This window comes from Bombus bifarius, unplaced genomic scaffold (genome assembly GCF_011952205.1).
Source record: "Bombus bifarius isolate JDL3187 unplaced genomic scaffold, Bbif_JDL3187 scf7180000008233, whole genome shotgun sequence".
In the NCBI taxonomy this organism is placed as follows: Eukaryota; Metazoa; Arthropoda; class Insecta; order Hymenoptera; family Apidae; genus Bombus; species Bombus bifarius.
Window position 1 is genome coordinate 496,568 of NW_022884528.1, and position 23,069 is coordinate 519,636.

The following is a 23,069-nucleotide window of genomic DNA, read 5'->3' on the forward strand; positions in this document are numbered from 1 at the left end:
TGGAAGATATTTATTGGAAGCATATACTTCGCAAAGATCGTCGAGATATTTAAACAACCGATTATTCGCTGTATTAATAATATGCAGCGAAACTATCTTTAGCACCAATTTTAAGTTTGTTAATGTTTAAAATTACTATTTGTGTCGTGTTTTAATTTTTCATTAATCGTAAGTGTATGTTTGCAATAAATATCTTGTAACTTTTATATATCGTGATGCCGGGTTTCGTTAGAATGTAAATGAAATTTCAAGAACTTTTGTATAATACGCACAATACATTCGTAAAAATTTTGTGCAATAAGTGTTCAGATATTTTTGTGCTCGAATGCCACATTACATTGATAAAATACACGAAGGACAGCTTAGAATGAGTCATGGGCAGAAAGGCAGATAAAAATGTAAAAATCCTGTTTGAACTATTAAAGATAGAACGTCAGGTAATGGATTACTCAAAAGTTATATGGCAATCTTCCAAAAAGAACTCCTAGTGTCGAAATTTATTATTTCGAATTGTATTAATATGTTCTTTAGTAAATTGCTAGTAATCTTTTAACTAAAACACATTTTAAGAAGTAACAACAGATTCAGAACGACATCAGGTTCTATACTTATTCGTAAGAACAAAAAACATTTCCGTTTATGGATTTTCTACAATATTGTAATGTTTGTGTCTGATATTAGGACCCTCTTGCGCGATAGTGACAATTGACAAGTTACAAATCATAGGTCACAAACTTCACAATTTTTTAATTTAATTTACCGCCAAGTGAGAATTGTAATTTGTAAAATTTACATGTAAAATTCCATTTGTTTGGTCAATTGCCAAACTTGTTTTACTGTTACGCCAGAAAATTTAGCAATGCTAATAACTTGTAGTCTACGGCTCGCAAAATTTGACTAGCAACGTTAGCTTAAATCATTTTTAGAATAGAAAACTAACTATTTTCTGAATTATTCGTTCTGAATATCCTATAATTCTGTTACACTGAAGGTAAAAAACAAAGATAATGAAGGAATCTTTTATTTAAATCGAGATCGAAGCCAGCGTGTCACATTGATTTCTCTCTGCTAAGAACAAGTTTTTAGATAATTCAAACCTTGGTACACTGGTCGTAAGGTGAGGTCATGCAGATACCAGAATATCTTTTTTGCTACCTATTGATAACTATTAGAAACGCATGCCCAATAATTCGCTATATGCTTTCTAATTGCTAGCTTTGTTAGGCGAGGTTACCCAGAGGAAGGGGAAAAATCAAAATTAAAATGATCTTTGGAAAAGAGCGAATAATATAAATATTAAAAATAAAAACCTCCGTGATTAGCACCGCAAGTGGTTGATATGTTATGTTGCCATATTGTCAGTTTCCTTCTATTTCTTACCTAAACAAATGAAAAATAAGTGCTTTATTAAACGTTCTTCTTTATAGTTTAATAATCTTACGTCAAATACGATAATCGTATAACACGTAATTTGTCAAATTTATTTCTTAAATTTCATTCGTTTTATCGTCAGATATTTTTCTGGTCGCGTAAGAGGATCTATTGGCATCGATAATTTCTGACTTCTAGCCTTGCTATGAGATAAGGTAATTGGATATACTGGGATGTAATTGCAGATATACTTTGAAGAATTATGTGATAGAACGAATATTTATTTATTTGAAAGGAAATGTAACGAACAGAAATGAAAGACACCGAAGTATTCTTTTGCTCTTTTGGGGAAACATCGTTTTCTCTTTCGTGTAAGTTTACTGTCTTTGTTTATTTGTTAAAACTATTCGTTCGACGAAGTCTATCGTTTTCGTTGCGTTATTTGGAATGATACTTCAGTCATTTCTCATTTCAGATACATACGTACGTAAGTTTTTAGGGAAATAAATTTATAAAATGACAAAAAATACCACGTTAGCTACATGCTAGCTGCACGTGATCAAGTTGTACAGCGGAACGTAACCGCCTACTTTCTTGCCACTTCGGAACAGCATCGGAATTATTTTCGAAATTTGATCGTCGCATCTGATATATAGAGTGTGACTCGATTTGTATCAACAGAGTAACGAAGCAAATCTTGCGCTTGCCCGTGGCTTGGAAAATATTTCAACAGTAAGTTAAGAAAGGGACACTAAAAAGCTTCGACGCGTGTTAATGTCTTTAGCTACAGTGGAACACGCAACTGGCAAGTGGAGTCACGTGGTGTCACATACGTACAGTATCGCTCAAAAGTGAGTGATCGGTTGTAACTAGAAATTCATAAGCTTCTTGTTCACCTTGTGAAACCAGATCATGCAGTATCTATGTACTCGAATGCGTTTGTCTATGTACAATACTCTCGCCCATGAGCCACCGTCACCGCTAACGTTTACTCCTTTTCAGCAAAGTGCTTATTAAAACAATACAAGACTTTATTTTATCGTTTAATTTCGAAATATTTAACAACTAATTTACGATAATATCCGAAGGCTAAATTAAAGCTGTACTCGTATGATTCGAATAAACATTAAAAGAAGTGACTGCGACCATAAGCATAATCGAAGAATACTGTAATTGAGAAAATTGAGAAATTTTGTATTTTAGTGGAAAATATTCGCGAAAGGTATAGAACTTCACTGCAATTTCCCATTCTAAATAACTATTAATGCTAGAAGATGTGGTGGCACTGATACGACTAACGTCGCCTCTGTAGAGGAAAATATAAGTACCGATAAATGTCAGTTAATTATTTCTTGGTTTTTGTTTATTGCATCTATACAAACGCGACATCGAGTTTTTTCACATACAGAATTTTCTACACACACACATACACACACACACACACACACACACATACGCTTTCCTTTTTCATGAAACTGAACTACATGTTTACTTGTCGCCCTGAAATAACCTTTGACTACGGTATTTTCTACAAACGCTCTTCCATTGCGCCGGTGATTATAAAACTAGCTTAAGCCGTATATATTCTTCAAGATATTTAAAGTTTCGCGTTTGACGCATGAACTGAATTCTGCTTAATCGCGCGACAAGGAACTCAAAGATGGTTTCAGATTGTATTAATGTATAGTAATTGTAATGTATGAAAATAAGTGATAAACTCAGATTTTTTAAATTGTTGACCTAAACCACTTTCATAATCACTGGCACAATTGAGAGATTACGGGATATATTGGGTTGGCAACTAAGTGATTGCGGATTTTGTCATTAGGTGGTAATGATAAAATCCGCAATCATTTAGTTGCCAACCTAATATTATACCGAATAGAAGAATAAGGCAAGCACGCTGAAAATCGGAAAAGTAGTTATGGGAACTATTAGAAAAAAGTTGGAAGACAATGGACAATTACGCCAGAAATATTAGATTCAGAACAGAGATTCTTTTTATTTTAAATATATGTTTATATAATTATATACTTAATTATATGATTATCTATATGATCCGTATCAACTAGGCCGTAGATTTTCATGCAAATTTAAATTGTTATATACACAATTAAAGAAACAAAGCTTAAATACAGAGATTCGTCCTGTCTATTAAATATTGAAACGGGTACTGTTTTTAATATTTTACGTTTTATGCGTTTTGTTTATTTTTGTATCAGTGGTTACAGGAAGATGATTGAAGAACACGTAATTAAATTTTAAGTGCAGTTTAAAACAATTTCTATCTATTTTCAGGTAAGCAAACGGTATAAAGTTTCTGCATTTATTATTAATCGTTCATGTGCTTTGAAGTAACGCTGAAATATGAATACATTTATAATTCATAAGACGAAAAAATGTTACTCAACTGTTTCAATAATGTACAAATACTATTACTATATTTAAAAATCACCTTTGTATTTTTCACGTCTTTAATTACACCGAGTTAATAAATTTCCGCACGCTACATAGTTATTTTAATGTGTTTGTTGGAGTCTTTTACTTACAATTAATATGTAAATACACGTCTACCATGAGCTGACCGTAATAAAATTTACGACAGTCTACGTTTATGCAAATTCGTACTTTTACGAACGTAATTTAAAAATATAGACACTAAATAGCAGCTACTAAATGTCGTTACGTTTGATATGTTTGTTTTTTTTTATATATTTGTATGATACGTAGTTCGAAACTCGCGTAGTTTGAATATGCACGTCCTCCAAATTTGTATAACTTGAAAAGTCTCATAGTTGCAGAGTGTGTACCAATTAGACTATCGACGATACTATAATTTTACGTTTCTTTCGTAAAAATTCGAAGGAAAATTTTCTACATGTAGACACATGCGCGCTTCTCCTTTTACAACAAAGAGAACCATAGACCGTTGCAAAAGAGTGGGAATGCTCTGAAACGAGAATAAAATCGCTGGGGCAGATATTTGTAACGAATAACACGTTATTTTTATCGGCTGTTGCATTTATATGTATTGTAATTATAGGATATTTATAGAGACATTTCGTTTCAGTCGTACAAGCTTCTCTGATGGCAATTAATCAAAGCTTCGACGCTTTGATAACGCCGCTTAAAGTGTGAATAAACTTTAATGATTTCTGCCAAGACTACAAATTTAATATTCGCGGTGTACAAGTGTAACATTCGGCCGATCGATACAGTAAAATTTTGATAACTCCGTCGTAAGAATAACGAGTATAACTTTACGCTGTTGGATTGTATTTCGATACGTAACGCGATCTTGTAATAGAAACAGAGCCATTATATTATATATTCGTCTGTTGCTGCAGTGTCATACATAATTGTCTGTATCGATCGATTACCTTTACCATATTTAGTACAGCTGTGTTATCGTGGTAAATGTGTAGCACCTTCCTTAACACTAGAACTACCGATAGTTAACACGAAGCTATTTCTATCAAAACCAGTCAAAATTGCTAGTCTTTAAAAAGTACGTAATAATAGTTTTACATTTAATAATAGTTAATAGTTTTTATATTTATTGATTTATTACTTTCTGACTGATTACTAAAATTTTCAAAACGTGTGGCAAGTTGTACAAAACGAGAAAACCGGTTAATTGGGGTTCGATAAACAGATTGCAGTGCCTTTTTACACTTTGACAAGTACCAGTCATTTTGAATGGTATTGGTGTAAGTAGCCTTGATACAAAATTATTTTGAGTTTGAATACATAAAAAAACAAAATAAAATTCATTATATTATTCTTTTAGTTATCGTTGCGAAAGTGATTACATCATTGCGGAAAAAAATAACATGAAGTAGGAATTTTAAAATAAAATTGTAAAACCAGTCAATTTGACTGGTATGGTTGTTTCAGTGTTAAAAAGTCGAACTCAACTTCTTAACAACACATTTACATGTAAGATGGAAGACTGACAGGAAGAATTTCCCGCTGTCGAGGTGCTGGTTTAGCCGTGATAGGATTTTCCCATCGTTATATTTCAATTTTGCTTTCATCTTGGCAAACAAAAAGAATCTAATGTTTTAAAAGAATATGTATAGTACAAGATTAAAACAATAAATCACGCGTACCAATAATACTTTCTTCCATATTTTTCTCAAACTGAACATGATATCTTTCAACGTCAGAAAAATATAATTGCATCGAAAATAACCAAAAACACATAGCAGGACTAGTTGATCGACATTAGCAACGAAGGAAGCTACCCACATGTTAAATGAGTTTGAACGAGAAACGTTAAATTAGCTGGAACGAGTGTCACTGTTTGCTCGGGAAATTTGACATCGATTGGAAAAATAAAATGGAAATCCATGAGTGGCTGTAAAAAAAAAAGTGGTATTTTTACATTTAGATAATCCAATAACCGGATAACTTCCCTCGCGTGAGATGAAAATGAAGAGATAAATGAAGAGACCAAGGTGTTGGTGTGTGACCAATTCTCCGCTCAAGTTTGACTCATTCAAGGCCTAGTCACAGGATAAACTGTCCTATGACGTGACGACACAGTTACTCATCGGTAACTTTCACTGTTAAGGGTTAACTCCGGATGTGATCATTCTTATTACTTTTACTTTCTTCCTCTACGTTATTTCGGTATTCTTATGCTCGCTGGCTTTTCCTATATTTGTTACAACATAATGCATATAATGTATAATAAATAATTGTTGTTGTAGCCTTCGAATATTATATAGAGAAAAATTATATAAACAAAAATTATGTAGAAAAAGTAGTGTATATATAATCGCTCACGATGTTAAAGTACATATTTACTTTGCTGTTTTTTTCCGAGTTATTTCTTGGTGACGCTTTTCTTATTCGCTCAGATAAAAAGAAGTCCTGATATACTTTCAATCAGTTCATGCAATTCGAACTGACATTACTTGGGAATTACGATAGATTTCACGACACTTTTGTACAATAATTTACTGACTAACAATATTTGTAGATGGACGAGTTAGCCAGTTATAGGTGATAAACTTATTACGTGAAAAGGGATAATTCGAATCTAGTAAATGAACAAGCCACTTGTAACTTGTAAAACTTCTATTCTTTCGTTACCAAACTTATTACGATTACGCAAGAGAGTCCATTAATAAAACGAATGAACGATGAATTCAACGTTGGAACGCATATATGTATAGCGAGTTACAAGAACCGCGTTGTAAACGAGTATATTTATTTAAGTAGATACAGTGACTCGCAAAAGTATTAATACACTTAACATAAAAAAACTTTTATACGTATGTGTGTATGTATATCGTGGATGTTATATAAAACATTTTGAAATTGTATCGCTATAATGAGACGCGATTATCATGATCGTATTAGCGTTTGAATGCAACATCTGAAAATATACGTAGAACTTGTAACATATTTATTGCAAACTTATATTTAGTACAAAATTAATATGTACACAGTATAAATAGTCGTCTTAATACTTTGACTGCCACGTCGGTCATTGGTGACCGGAGCGCTTGAACTTCTTGCAATTGTAAAAATTGAATGAAAATTGACAGTTAGAGCATTTTGAATATAATCGATAAATAGAAGATACTTTGAAACAAAAAATGTCCCATTAAACAATTAGACATTTTTATTAGAACATCAATAAAAAAAAAAGAATGAGAACAAATCTTGCATCTAACGGTGCACTGTGTTTGCATCCATATCTTTGAGGGTTAATCTACAAATATTATTATAAACACAGCCTAGAAAATAATCGTAAAAGCTGCTTTATAATCATGTAATTGAAGTTAGAAGTGTGCACATACCTTACTATTATATATAGAATGAGCAAATACCGTTTGTTAGTATCTTCTACACGTTTCAACAATATATTCTGCACGTTTTGCTTACGACGAAATAACGAATGCGAATGGTTTGTTGAAATAAACGAAGCCTTGTTATAATATGTCGCTATCAACTATTACCAAGGCGCTACGGTGGTCACGCGTGATCACCAATAAGATAAATGGTCCATTGGGGAAGAATGTTGTCTTACATCGTCAATTTATTATTATTTTGCTATTATATGCTTTGAATAATAAAAATACTCCCGTGGCGTCCTGAGCGAAACATGTGATTTCGGCGTGGTAGTCAAAATGTTAAGCCACGTTTATAGAACGAGTATATATTAAAAATGATGCGGCTGAATATCAGGACTCGTTGATATCGCAATTGATGGTCTGTTTAAACATTATACTTTCGTCATCTGCGCAAAATATACTTGTACTAAATATCTTGGAACTTGTGTGCACATTTTCAGAACCGCTTAGAACTATACCGATATAATCGCGATAATTGCATGTCATCACAGTGTTAATGAAATCTCAAACTGTTTCGTGTAACACGCGTGATATGTAAAAGACGTAACCGAGAAACTGTACTTGTCCAATTCCTAAAATAAAATTGTCGGACGCATTATTCTCGACACTCTGTCACACCTCGTAGATCGAGGTTATCTTTGTACGTTACGCGGCAACGTGGTCGTATATTGTCGGTAAATTGCAAAACAGATAGCACTAGAAACGGGGCAGTTTTATCAGTGCTTTGGGCGATCGCGCGAAAGTTTACCGAACGCGGATCACCCGTTCCCTGTATGTGCCCAGCCACTTCCAACCGACCCAATTGCCGCGAAAACTAGCACACAATTCTCGCTAGTTTCTCGCAGCCACGCGACATTCTCGCTTTCGCGAAGCTTTGAAAGTTGCTTTTTCCAAGAAAAACCATGACGCGGCCGCTCGCTTTTGCTCTTGTATATCCATCGTACACGAGCATTTTCGTGCGGATTTCCATCGTGTTCCCGTTGAGTTTTCTTCGAAACTAACTACTATAGCGTCGCACCGTTGCACGCTTCTAAAATATTAACCCTTGCATATGTATTTTTCGTTTCGATAGATGGTCTGCGGAGATACGAACACGCAACGACAAGCTACACGGAAAATGGTTATAACTTTCATCGTTGTATCGCGCAAATGGCATCGATAAATCGTTAGTAACGAATCTTATCTTTGTGTTTGCCTTGAAAAAAAAAAAAAAGAAGAAATGGATATCACGAACGACTCTAAACCGAGTACGGTTCATGTTAACCTGTATTGGAGTAACCCATGTTAAAGATAACAAACAGTCAAATTGTTTGATCATTCGATAAAATGATGATTATTATGTTGTGTGGAAGCTTTCCACGAGTACACGATATATCTTCTGTTTAATACATTGTCTTCTATTAAAGACAATCAGGAAGATCGTTATCGTTATGCTTGTTACACTAATTGGAGTATGCATTTGTACATGTATTTTCCATTTAAGAAGACGCAATTGTGCGATATTTTGCTCGGTGGTGATGCAGAACCTACGAGGAAAATAAATTATTTCTCTTTCCTTTTGGAATTTTATGCTTTTCACGCAAAGATCACGCGCGTCGCTTTCATAAACACGACCGTTCTTCAAAAACGCTGATGTTTATCGCTTTTGATATTCACGGTTCATGAAAGAATATAAAATACAGGACAAGGAAATAAAAAGAGTAATATATATGTACACTTAGTTCGCTGTATTTTGTCTTTGATACGTTAGAGGTTTTACCCGTTTCGTCCTTATGCCCGACTTTTATCTGAACAGGTAGAAACGTTTCGTTTCGTTTCTTCTTGTCACTAACATACGTACTTCGTATGGTTTTATGAATTATAGGATTTTCAAATTCGAAATTACTTCAATGTGTCACGTCAAACGTAATATTCGAACAGATCAAAAATGACGATTGTCCGTGTTCGTCTTCTCTCAGAGAAGCAAAGTGATGCTCAAAGTATTTTTTTTATTATCTAATTTATATTTTACAATTTGTCCAGCCGAACATTTGGTAAATAATGCTCAAAGTGATGGTTCTTTAATTTTCGTTCGATACATTTTGATTTTTGTGGAGAAAGTATTCACGATATAACACTATTGCAGTTGAGTTCGTTTTTAATCGCATCACAGAACAGTATCTGATCATCCTGTATCGCGATCCTCGAACTTATATATTTCGATCGCGCTGATTTCAGCACGATAAATTTCTGATATTTTAAGAGCGTATTTGAAATAAAATCGAAAAGAGAAATCGTGCGAATCAATAGCGACTTTTCCATATCCTGCTCGAACTCGAGATATCCCACTGGGGATAGCCATCCACATGTTATTTAGCGATTGAGCTAGAAAAATTTACCGAATGTCCAGCTGGACAAATTGTAAAATACAAATTAAATAATTAAAAAAATATTATTCTTGTAGAATCGGTTAATTTTTTATATTGCTCGATCACAATAAATCGCGATATAGATTATTTTAAGATGCTTTTAAATACCTAATTAGATACATTTAAGTACCAACTAACGATTGTTCCAATGTACCATTGTTTTAAAAAACATACTGATATGTCAACCGTTTAATGAATTTTGTTGGAACGTAAAAAAAAGTCAGTAGCATTATATAAATAATCGAGTGAATTGACGCAATATATGCGTCAATTGCAATGAATGTGTTGACAGATATTGATCGATACAAACAATCCTTCACGAAGAGTATTTTAGTAATTATGTAAAAAGTGCTGGGAATCTTCCCACTCGCGTATTGATCGCACTGTCAAAACATTGAAAACAAATATGCACCAACAATACAAGGGATTCAGTAGAAAAGTTCAGTAGAAAACTCTCTTTTTCTAGAAACGAATATTGAAATAATACGTAAAAGATCCTTATCTATCCAGTCTAGTGTAAAGTGTTTTCGCTTTAAGAGTATAGTAATAAGTATAATTGCGAATATTTATGTATTTATAAATAATTTAAAAGAGCAAAGGTCTATAAAATGGACATAATATGCAAAACTATACAAGACAAGACGTTTAAAGTGAAAGATTTATAGCATATAATTATAAGTATTTAGCATACAATTATAAGCAATCTCTATTTAGGTTCGTTGCTGTATGTTTAAAAATACAAAATTGCATAAACACGTGCAATAACATGTTCGATGACGGAAGAACATAGACTTTTCTATTAGAATTTAATTTTACCCCTATTTTTCACGAGTTAATGATCTTGTCGTTTGTATCGTTTTACTTCCAAGTCGCTTAATTATTAAATTATTCTTATTTACTTCGATTTAATCTTCCCGCTATAATCGTGAGTCTCAATTTCAACGACAGGTAAAAGATCAAACACCCACTCGTAATTTTCCCGTAAAAAAATACAAGTTACGTCTTCAACGCATTATTTTCAACAAACTTTTAAAGAATTCCACCTACATACACGTTCGTTGATCGTGCAAAAATCAGACGTAAACAGCTGTACAAATAAACTTGAGATTAACTTTCGTCATTGAAAAGATGCGATAAAGTTCATATATTTTCTGATGACAGAATTCTTTTTCAATTGCAATTCCTATTACTAATTTTCTTCGTCCGAGCTTCGCTTCCTATTTACGATACTATTTTATTCAAATTGTGTGCAGCGTTCAACGTTTAAAAATCTTAAACGATATTCGACAAATTTTCTATCCAAACTTTCTCCTAGCTCTGCTCCTTTACGGTTAAATCAAAAGAGAAGAGCGTAAAGTTACTGACGTATGGATAATAAGCTAAAGAATTCTATTTGTATGTAAATAAATATACAATTACTTATACCAATTGCGTACGAAAATGCCATGATCGATCGAGAAACGAGGTAAAAGATACGTTCGACCGCCACGTGGATATTCTAAATTATCAAAGCTTTGGTAGAACCGTTCACGTGTTCTAATTTAAGGTAGAAAAATTTACTGAATGTTCATCTGGACAAATTGTAAAATACAAATTAAATAATAATAATAATAAAAAAAAGTGTTCCAATAAGCCTCAACCGGGTTGCGTTCGAGTCACGTAACGACAAAAAACCTGAAATAGATTTATTGTTCGAAACTTTCGGGCCGAGCCAGACGTATGTATATTATGAAAAGATTTTGAAAATGCTCGTCTGACGGGAAAAGAACGAAGCAAAAAGGCAGTAAAAGGAATTTCCTATCCCGAAAGTCATGCTCAGACTGAAAAAGCTTTTGTCAGCTTCGTTGCATCCACCGATTATGAATTAACGCTTTCTGTAAATTTTTTCGAATTCCAGATGCAAAATACTCTCGCGAAAGAATTCGTACACTCGTCAACGTCTTTTACGAACGTGTTACGCGTATTATACGGAACATTTTGAAATTGCGTTGATATCGTAATGATTGATCGACGCTCAATTATCGCGATTACACTGGTGAAAATCTAAATGATTTCAAAAATCAAAACAGTGTTCAAGTACAAGAAAATGTTTTGAAAAGTTGCAAGATATTTGGTGCAGATGGCAAAGATATTTAAACAGACCAACGTCGGCAACATTGATAAGTCTCGATGTATTGTATTTATACTGTATAAGAATTTCGTACTAAACATAAGCTTGCAGCAAATATCTTGAAAGTTCCACATATATTTTTAGACTAGCTTCCAATTTTGCCAATATAATCATGGCAATGGTGGTGCACTATGGTGCTGATGAAGTTTCAAAATGTTTTACATAACACGCGCAACATGTGTCGCAATATGTGTTACGAGTCATAACTTATGATCAAACTAGTTTCCATGATGGTTTGCTGGATATTTGATCTAAAAATTGGATATTCTCTGAAACTCTTCAGAACTGTACGCTTCAGAAGGGACGAGACGATTCTTAGAATCCTTAACGATGTACGTATTTGTGACTATTCCGAGAGATTTTCTCCAGGTTTACAAATTTTCTATTTTTTAATCAATTATTCTCCACACGCCGATGAATGAAGTTTATATAGAAAGTCTTCCGTAACACCTGACCAATGGCACGTTTATGCGACTTGCCAATGAAAAACTGACTTTCTAAATATTATTGTTTCCTACTCACCGTGAAAAGCTAACGGCTAAAAGAAAAAATAAATATTAATTTTTTGACGATGTAGCTCGAGAGAGGCTCGAACAAACCATTGGATAATAACGTGTAGCGAATATAAACTTTCAGTTATCCTAATAGTCATCGCCTTAACTCGACTGTTAATATTCGTTTCTTATGAACAGACGAAGATGTGTATTTTTTTGTATCTGATAAAATCATTCATTCTTGTAACAATTCTTCTCGATTTTGTGACGCCATCGAAAGGTTAAGAATTAACTACTTAAACATAGAATTAATTACTAAAGCATATGCTACGATTAGGAATATTTATCTAAAGTAACTTTTACTCTATCTTTTTGGATTATATTTTACTTACAGAAAAACTAAACATACGCATTATATATCATCGTACGTTATCTCGGAAGAATAATATGGTTGATAATGATTGAAGATAGGACGAAATTTATTGGCTGGTTATAATCCGTCAAGCTGAAAACTTCTGGTAAACGATATTTCGTATGCATCGACATAACAAAAACCAATGTTGATGGAACATATCCCGCGTGTTTTAACGTTAACCTATTCAGATAACAGATAATACGATTTTTGTATGTTTGTTAATCTATTATTACGAAGATTCTTCTGTTAAAAACTAGCAAACTATTTCTTTCCTGTGTTTACCGCAGCGTGATGAAAGATTTGTTTGTTGAAGACTCTGCAAAGGCAGAACGTTGAGTTTCAGGATTTCTCGAAGAACGAAAATGTATTTTTCAATATATAATGCCGTAACTGCATCATTCTCAACTTTTACTTCTAATTTTAAATAATGCACATATAACATATTACTACATTAGACTAAAAAGAAAACACCCCACTGACGTGACTAAAGAAATAAAATAGATGGTATCCCGCTGTGGGTAGACATCCACATGTTATTTAGCGATTAACGCGTTGACTGCCTCGTCACCCATATTAGGGTGACAGCAAAGTTCCTGATGGGGTAGTGTCACCCATATTCGGGTGACAGCAAAGTTTCTGATAGGGCAGCGTCACCCATATTCGGTGGCGCTTATTTGATTACTTGCGTAAGGATCGTCGTAGGTATTTGAAAAAATATTCCACAGGAAGTAATAAAACTATTGAATTGTTATAAAAGTAATACGAAAATGGTCTTTTAAGAAAATTATTTAGAATGTAAAACTTTGAAGCATACTATACAAAGCTGAGGTTGGTCGGAACAATTTGGACAATAAGTTGTTGTTTTCTGTAAATTCTCTCGTGTCTTTGATCGGTCCGTTCAATGTCTTTTATCTGCATAACATAATTTGCGTGCGCGTGTAATGATTCTTCCGAAATCATTTTACCGAACGGCGATATTATGCTGATTCCGTCGAAGACAAGGATTTTTTGTATTTTCAGACAACCCTAATAATTTTCCAATTAATAATTCTCTAAATCTCCTAATATTTACATCCTTCCTTGTTGCAATTTTGTAAACCGTCAAAGCGTTTACAACAAAAATTCCCAGAAGGAGTTGAATGCCAAGTTTTCGGTACCATTTGATTCCTCTTTTAATTGTGGTGGCATAAGAAACCATTTGGTCGAAATAATCTATACCACACTCGTGGCCTGAAGGAGATTTCATCGAAAACACGCGCGGTCGTCAACGTGTTAAGCTAGAAAAATTTACCAAATGTCCAACTGGACAAATTGTAAAGTACAAATTAAATAATAACAAAAAATATAACATTAAATTGTAAAAAATAAAAAATACGTTGAACACCTTAATTTCTTACAACTACTGTAATACTCAGAAAATTGTTTATTAATTAATAAGACATGGTCAGCGATAAAAAGCACACACGCAAGAGAACACGAAAAATATGTTAAACTCGAAACTCGTTAAAATTGATATTACTCCTTTTTCCGTGGACGCCTCATGTTGTGTCAAAGGTCCGTAATTCGTGGAAAAGCCAAGAAGATCCCATGACGCAAAATGGGACGAAAATCAAGAATAAGAAAATTATGTCGGTGGCTTTGCTTTTGAGAAAATTGAGTTTGAAATTTTGCGATGTATGTATATCCAGTAGCGGACAAGAGTTTAAGACAGTTACTTATCTGCTAGATTATCGTACTATATACATATATGTATTATACTAAGATAATAAATAATCAACATTTCGTAGTTGTCCTTGCAACTACATGACACTCGCGCTTTATCTACGAACAGCTACGAGACTTTTAAAACACAAACGATATTCGAGAGGACAAATATGAAACGATTCGATGCTGTACTCGCTGACATTACTTTAGGACGAACGTTCGAATTCAGTGGTGCATCGAATTAATCGAACGATGATAAAGCTATCTGGCACGACATACTACATTTATAGTAACAATCGCTGGATTCAAGTGAAAATCGCGAGTAAAGCCAGCGATCTGCGCTAAGAAGATAGAAAAATTATAACATTACCTCGCAACAAGAAAAATACATTTGAAAAATAGATCTGAGTATTGCCACAGTTTGTAAGCAGGCGCTATCATGGTACCTATGAGTATAGAAAAAAGAGAAATAATACAGAAACGATAAACCAAAGAAACAACAGCAAAGACCACTGTTTATCCTGAAATGAAACGATCATTCTGATTTTGACATCGAAAGACGCGGGAGAAACCAATACTCAGTCGCAAAAATCCGAAGCTGAGCATTGCTTTCGTCGAAGCACACGAGCATTGGACGGTACAAGATTTGGTTCAAAGTCTTATTATTTACCGAATGTTCAGTTGAACAAATTGTAAAGTACGAATTAAATAATAAAAGAAGTCTTATTCTCGGATGAGTCGAAATTTATTTCGTAGAGTGAAACTGAATAGCGAACGATTGCGACTATTTCAATAGCATTTTTCAATAGCAGCTACTGGTTGTTTGGTGTTTAGGATACAGAGCGATATTCTACGAGAAAGGTAGTCGTCTTAAACTTTTGTCCACTAGTGTACGTAGATTTGCTGAATTCCCAACTAAACGAAAGTAGGTAATTGATAAATATAATAAGGATAATTGATCAGCAGGTTAGTTTACGTGTGAAAATAAACGGAAAATGTAGAATAAAATTACAGCCACACATCGGCTAAATCGATTTACCGCATGTCCTTGTTGGACAAATTGTAAAGTTTCTTAAAAGTACAAAAAAAAAAGAAAAGATACTGTACATAGATTATTGTGATTGAAGTGATATAATAAAAATAAATAGATGCAGAATAGAGTTCCGATTATCCAATATGTCCGATCAATCGGCACACGTTCCTCGATTATTCTTCAGCAACCGTTGCGAATCGTATTTCGCATAAACGAAGAAGTCGAATGCATTTAGCACGGTCGTCGATACCAAACAGTTGATTAAACGAACGAAACGAATTATCTCTGCATTAGTCATGGTTTTTTAAAAATTTTCTTCGTTTTTATCACCTCATAGGTACAGTTTGATTATGTGACACTGCTTTGGTCCTGAGGGATTCCACTGTATAAGACTGTGTCTCTGCTTCAATGAAGAATAACTTCAATTTTTCCAAAGCAAGCAAAAGCACTTGTATACGTTTGGCAATATAACAACGGTACAAGGAAAAATGTAGAATCGAACATTTTGAAGAGAGGAAGTTTCTGAAAGAAACATCGTTTACAAGTTACTGCTCGCACGGTTTGCAAACAAAGTTTCGCCGCCGCGTATTCTTGCGGGTAAAAAAGAAATGGCACACAGCCATGCAATGGTGGTGCCTCGTTAATTTTTCAAGCTCCTCAGATATATCTGGCATTGTTTTGATATTTCGCGGGTACTCAATGCGCGTAAAACACGCTCAAACAGTTTCAGAAATCTCTGGACAACGTCAGACGCGAAAATAAATTCCTCGTCTTCCTCGATTCATTCCATGAACCAACGACACACATAAATTATCGAAGAAAAAAGAAGAAAAAAAAAGAATGGGAACAGGTCGGTTGAATCGTCACAGTCGATTTTGTTTGACCTTCGTGGAATAGCGAAACGAAGGTATGTATATACAGGTTTGTTAACGATGAGAGACACTGATGGCGACAAAAACAGAACAGATGGACTATGCCAGATGTCACCGCAATGGGATCGTCGCGTCGTAATCTTACTGCTCTTCTAGCTTGAAAGCCGGCCTCTGAAAAGGATCTCTCGATAAAACAGCATAGCTTGACGATTGGTACCGCGATAATGGTAACAATAGTCTTATTTCTATTATTCGTCGCGCGTCGGCCGTGCAATTATATCCTAATGGCACTTAGCGTTCGATGCTAAAATTAACCGTTCCTGGATGAAACGAAAGGAGTGGTACGTACAGTGAGCGTCACGTAACAACCGAGCCAGCAAACACGACGAAATGATGGATTTCAGATTTCTTGATTTTACGATCGAACAGGTTGGAATAAAAACGAGCTTTGTTCGTTTACAATGTACGGTGACTACGAAAAGTATGGTAGTCTATTGTGGTGTACTACGAATAGCATCGCATTTATTACTGGGTTTGTATACCAATTAATTGGAGCCGACTGTAACAAATTTCGTATCGTTTAGTAGCATTTGCACGTGATTGCAAAAATGTAATGCTACGCAAACGAACTTTAGGAAATTAACGAAATTACAAAACGAAATTAAGGTACGTGTATATAAATACGTCTCGTAGCTATTGTATATTCTTTTGAATACCTGTTTCAGGCATTTCAATTTTTTTAACGATAGTTAATAATTTAATATACAGTAGCAGAAGACTTCAACTACTTAAATATATATATTTTTTTATTCATTTTTTGTCTGCCGGCTACGACATGAGATTGATTTACACGGGTTTCTTCAAATTACGATTGAAATTACGAATATCATAAGAATAGTTGTTTTCTATGGGAATAATTAATTTTCATTCCATGACAAGTCGAATACTGTATTTTGGCATATAGTGGCACACGAAAGTGTTAGAACACTCTTGGAATTTTTAGTTTTATGCTTATATCATACGAGATATTTCGAAATGTCATTAGCACCGTGACAAGACGCGATTGTATTATGATTATATTAGTGAAACGAATGTAAAAATATGTAGAGAAGTTACAAGATATTTGTCGAACGCATACACTTCGCAAACATCATCAAGATATTGTACAGTTGATTATATCATTCGTTTTATTAATAAGTCACAATATGTAGTGAGATCATCTGCAGCACTAATTGTATGTTTAAAACTACTTCACGTCGTATACTAATTTTTCACTAAGCGTATGCTTTCAATAAATGTTTTCTAACTTTTATATACATTTTTGAATCGGTTGCAAATTTGGCTATCATAATTACGATAGCTGTGTTTTATTACAGTGCTAATGAAATAAATGAAAATTTTCCTATAATGCGCATAACCTATTCATGAAAGTTTGTTGTGGTAAGTGCTCGAATATTTTTTTGAATCACTGTAGATTATTTTTCACGATGTTTCACTATATCGGGAGTCTTGCCTCTTATTACTAGCCTTTATTGTGTAAACGTAACCATCGTAGGTTTTAAAATGTTCCTGTGGTTAATGTTTTTTAGTGGTTAATAATCTTTAAAAAAATCTGTAAAACTCCGTACAATGTCTTCAATTATTCTAAGTTAAATTAAAACACTCGTGCTGTACCGTTATGTTCCAGTTAGCTTCAACACGAAGCACCTACAGTACAAATAGAATGCATTTATTATCTAAAAAGGCGAAAAATTTGATAAGGGCCACGTTTATTTAAACGAGTACGGACAAACGAAAGCACTTCTATCGTTTAAAATATTCTTTGCGGCGAAAAGAGTCGACAAATCTAACCTGATAATGTAACTGTTTTCATAAACTTTGAATATTAAAAGTGGAGCGAGCCAAAAAGTCATTCATTCGTCAAAATGTTTTCTTGTATCATAAGAAGAAGACTAAAGTAAAATAATCAAAATTGAGGAAAGTTACTAAGTTGTGTAATTGCCAAAAATATGTAGTTCAATTGAAGGAAAAAATGTCAACGACCTTGAAAAGTATGACTTTGAGAGGGAAAACTCATAAATTATAATATTCGTCATTCTACACGACCAGTTTTCCTCCAACGCAATTTTTTGTATCGACTGAAGTATTAAAGTAAAGATATTATGCAATGCAATGTAAACGAAACACACTGTATATTTTACTTATCTGGGTTTATTCACACATTATCGTTTAAAATTATTATTTTTTTCGTATTTTAATATTTATGCATATATACACTGAATTATAAGTAATATATAATAATAATAATTATTATTATACGTAAACAAATTATATGTAATAATAACGTACACTGAATTATTTTAATTCACTGTATTCACGGAATTCTAGACAAAACACGTTTAACTTGGATCATTATGAATCAACAATCCTGAAAGAATCAGGTATATATGAAATGATTGATTATTCAATTATAATTTTATTCTCTCATAAATAAAGAAAATTCTATAAATAATTACGGAGGGTGAACTAATTAAAAATATCCAGACATGCATAAACTTATTGGATAATCGTGAAAGCACTTCGTCTATTGTGTATTTATACCGGCATAGACGAGATAGCAAAAGAAAGGAGGCAGAAAATAAGAGAGACGGACAGACAGAAAGAGAGAGAGAGAGAGAGAGAGACTGGAAAGGTACCGACCAGGGTAACGTACAGAAACTTGCCAGTACTCATTAGAACCCGTGTCGTAATCTGTTGTTAAACGCGTTAGCAGCCGAGCAGAGAAAGTTTTCAGACTGAATTCAACGAACAGACTGAATTCTCTCTCCTCTTATTTCTCTGTATTCTCTGTCAAGACAACGCAGCATCAACTATTACGAGTATTCCATTCTGTTCAGGTGCATTATAGTTACTATTCGAGTATTTCGACCAGAAAGCTTTCTTTCTTGTTCTATTACGTATAAATAAAAAGTCACCTACACTTGAATATACAAGGTGTCTCAGTAATTCTGTTACAAAGCAATATCCTCGTTACTTTTAATGAGACGAGGAGATGCTTAAAGCAATGAATTATTTGGCTCGAAGAGACGCATGTTATGATGCGAAACATATTTGTAGAAATGTTTACGTTTTTTTTTAAAGGCCATGTTTTTTTTATGTACTAGCTGATGCGTTCTTTTATTCCCTATACAAAAATGTCGCGGAAATTCAAGACATATCTCAATTTTAATTTCATGAAATTTACCGTACGAAAAATGAGAAACGTACAAACACAAGTGTTCCTTTGCTTGTCTTTCATATGCAAAGTTCTCAACACTAATGTTGAAGTATTCTTTAAATCTTACTTATTGATCTTATCTTCCAAATGTCTTAATATTTTACACAGGGAATAAATCAATGTATCCTCATTTATAGAAAAGATAACGATTGTAAAAAAATATGAAACAAGCTTTTTCGTATCTTTCTACATGTAGTTGTGAATATCTTATTTTTATTCAACGAAAAAAGACAATAAATTAGAACGCCCTAAATAAAACGCTAAACAAAACGTAGTGAATGAAATACAATGCTCTGTTAAATGAAACGTAGTAAATGTTGTAAATGAAACATCGATATACAAGGTGTTTTGTTTATCTTGAATTCGTTAATATCTTAATACCTTTTATCGATATGACAAAGTTAGTTAGTTTAGAATTTAGAACAACAAGCATGATTTATGAACATTTTCCTCCAATGCCTGTTTGTTCCAAATTTCACAAAATTATTATCATTTCTTACAACTGGGTTTGTATATATTTTTCAAGCCAGCCAACGTGATTGTTTTATTTTTTATAAAAGGATATTAAAGTATTAGCGTCTGAAAATGGTTAACTTAAATAGTATTTCAATTTTAATTTTGTAAAACTTGTTGCATGGAAATGTGCGGTATGAAGATGCATTGATCGGTGTATAATATATGCAACTACATTAAAATGCTACTTTAAAAAATGATGACAAGCTTGAGAAGCTGAAAAAGATTACCTTGAAAAAAGAAAAAATCTTGAATCACAATATTCGGTTGTCTGAATCAACTAGCTTTAGTCTGACATAATTCTTTATATAAGCAAAACTAACCAAGGAGTTGTAAGATATTTACGAATGCAAGATAAAAGAAAACGTGCTGTATAGCAAGCTATAAAAGTATATGGTTAGACTGCAATTTCTTGCGCATTTATGTGAAATTTAAAGATACAAAAATCCACGTATTTTAAGTCCGTGCATAAAAATATAAAATAATATGAAAATTCTCGGTCTAAATTTATGTTTCATTCTATTTCACATAAAAGTTGCTTTGACAAGGGAAAAATAAGCAATAATATTATATTATGAAGTTTAAATTTTCTACTTTTTTGTCATTATCAATGTTCCTTGATACGAGTATTGATAGTAAAAGAATTACTTTGATGAGGAAAACCACTTTCATAACGAGTTAGTAATCTTTGAAGTTATCAATGTTAAATTTAAAATTGTATTAAATATTCGTATAATCGTATTAAATTTACCATGAAAATAAAATGTCATAATATGATCCTAAGCAAAGATCGATGCAAAAATCACAGCGTGCATTTTGTTCTTATATTTATCAACGAACAACAATCTATGGCTATCGTGTGCTACAAGTTGGTTGTTCAACAGATATTTTCTTTCTTCGTAATTCAACAGAATAATATTCACGTATGTTCACTAAAATAAATACTTTTAGTTCAAAATGTGATGTTACATCTCCTTGTCGGTGTACGTTATATTGTACTCAATATATTTGCCTACGACAAACATTATAATTGAGTTATAACTAGTGGGACAAGGTAAGAATATTTAAATATTATGTTATGTATATTGATTCATAATTTAAATATGTGAATGTTTTGTTCAAATAAAAGGAAGATATATCAAACATCTTTTGTGGCAGAGGAAGCAAACCTTCGTATTTTATCACGATTTGTTGTTGATATTGCAGATAATCGTAGTGATATAATATTTCCTGTTACATACTTTTAATTGATTCTTTCGATTCCTTTATTTACATTTCACGTGAAGATTACGCGGGAAAAATATGATAAGGACATATATTTTGCTGATTTTCTGACTTACATGTTATTTAATAGTTAAAAAATTCTACTATGTTTATATAATGGTTAAAGATATCAGTAATCTGATAGATTTAACGATATCAGCCTTTTGAAAATAGCTGGTAAATTCACGGTATTGTGAAATAAATAAATAATATTGATTTAGTAGATACATTATATCGGTAATAGGATTAGTAAGATTGGCCTAATTATGATATCGCATAATAAATAACAAATATAATGATCATTGCACATTACTCTGCGCAACTAATGTTATTTATATCTTTTGAATTTTCAAGACAGTGACAAAAACACACGTTTCATCGCAAAATCAAACGAAGAAATAATTTCGACGCGGAATTGGTTGACAACATATTGACTTGTAAGATTGCTCCTTTATAAAAGCCAGGAGGAGACGTAACTTATGTTTACCACCTTTGGTCTTCGCGCGCATTTGAGTTTCTCATAAATGCAATATCAAATTTTCCTGTGAAAGAAATTATTTTTTACGTGTTTTTAGTATTCTCAAGTTTTAGTATTCTTTAGTTTTCCGACACCCTCGGTGTCGATTTTACCAGCGCCAATGCGGTTTTAAGACGAGACGCAGTAAGTCACCTTGGCCGAATATTCCAGCGACTAATCGGAAACGTACGCGGAACGTTCTAATTAGTGAAAACAGTTTCGCACGTTTTGGGAATAATTTGAATATATGTACATATCCGTAAAAAATCCTCCATTTCAGTAAATATGTGCCAAAAATTGCCTGGAATTAGTCAAATTCAAGTATATTTGAGAAATCTTCAAGGTCGATTTTCTCGAAAACTATAATAAAAATAAAACTATATTTTCGACTTGTTTTTTCACGTAGAATCGCCTTATTGCTATCGCCATGATTTCTAGGACACCAGGTTCCTAGATCTTATGTTTATCAATTTCCCAAATTCCACTAAAATAAAAAAAAAAATTGACCTTCATAACATGATATTTATGTTGCAACATACAGAAAAACTAATAACATCAGAATATACCTGCCTTAGAACGATTCAAGTCTTATCTGAAACATTTTTTGCTACGGATCATGACAATGACGTCAACATCAGCTGAGACAACCTGTATGCGTGTAAATTTTCGATGGTAAGCGTTAAAATACTTTTATAAGCCACCGTGTATTTTCACAGTGTGTTTTGGATCAGCAAGTGTCCCAATACTTATGAACAGGGATGAACGTAACAGGCTGGCTGTGTTTATTTTAAATGATGCGATGGTTATTTTCACAAGATGACGTAACGATATAATAGTAACGGAATGACATTAAATATTAGCAATCCTGCGCGATTCTTACGAAAGCACGCGTTCCAAGCGACGACCGAGGATTACAATTTGACGTCTAATATCGTGTTGCAATCGTTTAGTAAACATAGCGCTAAACAATCGATTCGATCTCGCAATCAACTACCGATCAATTTGGTGCCGCGTCTTATGGTAAATTGCAAAAGTCTGCTGACAAACCATAGCTTTTCTTCGCGGTTTCGATGTTGGTGATATCACTTTCACACTGTTTTATTCGTAACATTCTGTAACGTGGTGTGATTTTTAAAAAGCGTCCGTATCGATAGATAACTGCACA

The 23,069-nt window shown here is 33.3% G+C and overlaps 1 protein-coding gene across 4 annotated transcripts in view; it reads right to left on the reverse strand.

Moving 5' to 3' along the window:
* Nucleotides 1-23,069, reverse strand: part of LOC117211410 (UBA-like domain-containing protein 2) — an 87,957-nt gene that overhangs the window by 58,797 nt on the left and 6,091 nt on the right. Inside the window, exons 1-2 of one of the 4 annotated variants that reach the window (XM_033455237.1) lie at nt 4,260-4,899; nt 1,966-1,971 (exon numbers count right to left, since the gene is read on the reverse strand). The exons of the other annotated variants lie outside the window; for them this stretch is intronic. Coding sequence (XP_033311128.1) covers nt 1,966-1,971; nt 4,260-4,393 — 140 coding nt within the window. The 5' untranslated portion in view covers nt 4,394-4,899. Of the gene's footprint in view, nt 1-1,965; nt 1,972-4,259; nt 4,900-23,069 lie in introns of those variants that run through there. 4 annotated transcript variants of the gene reach the window in all.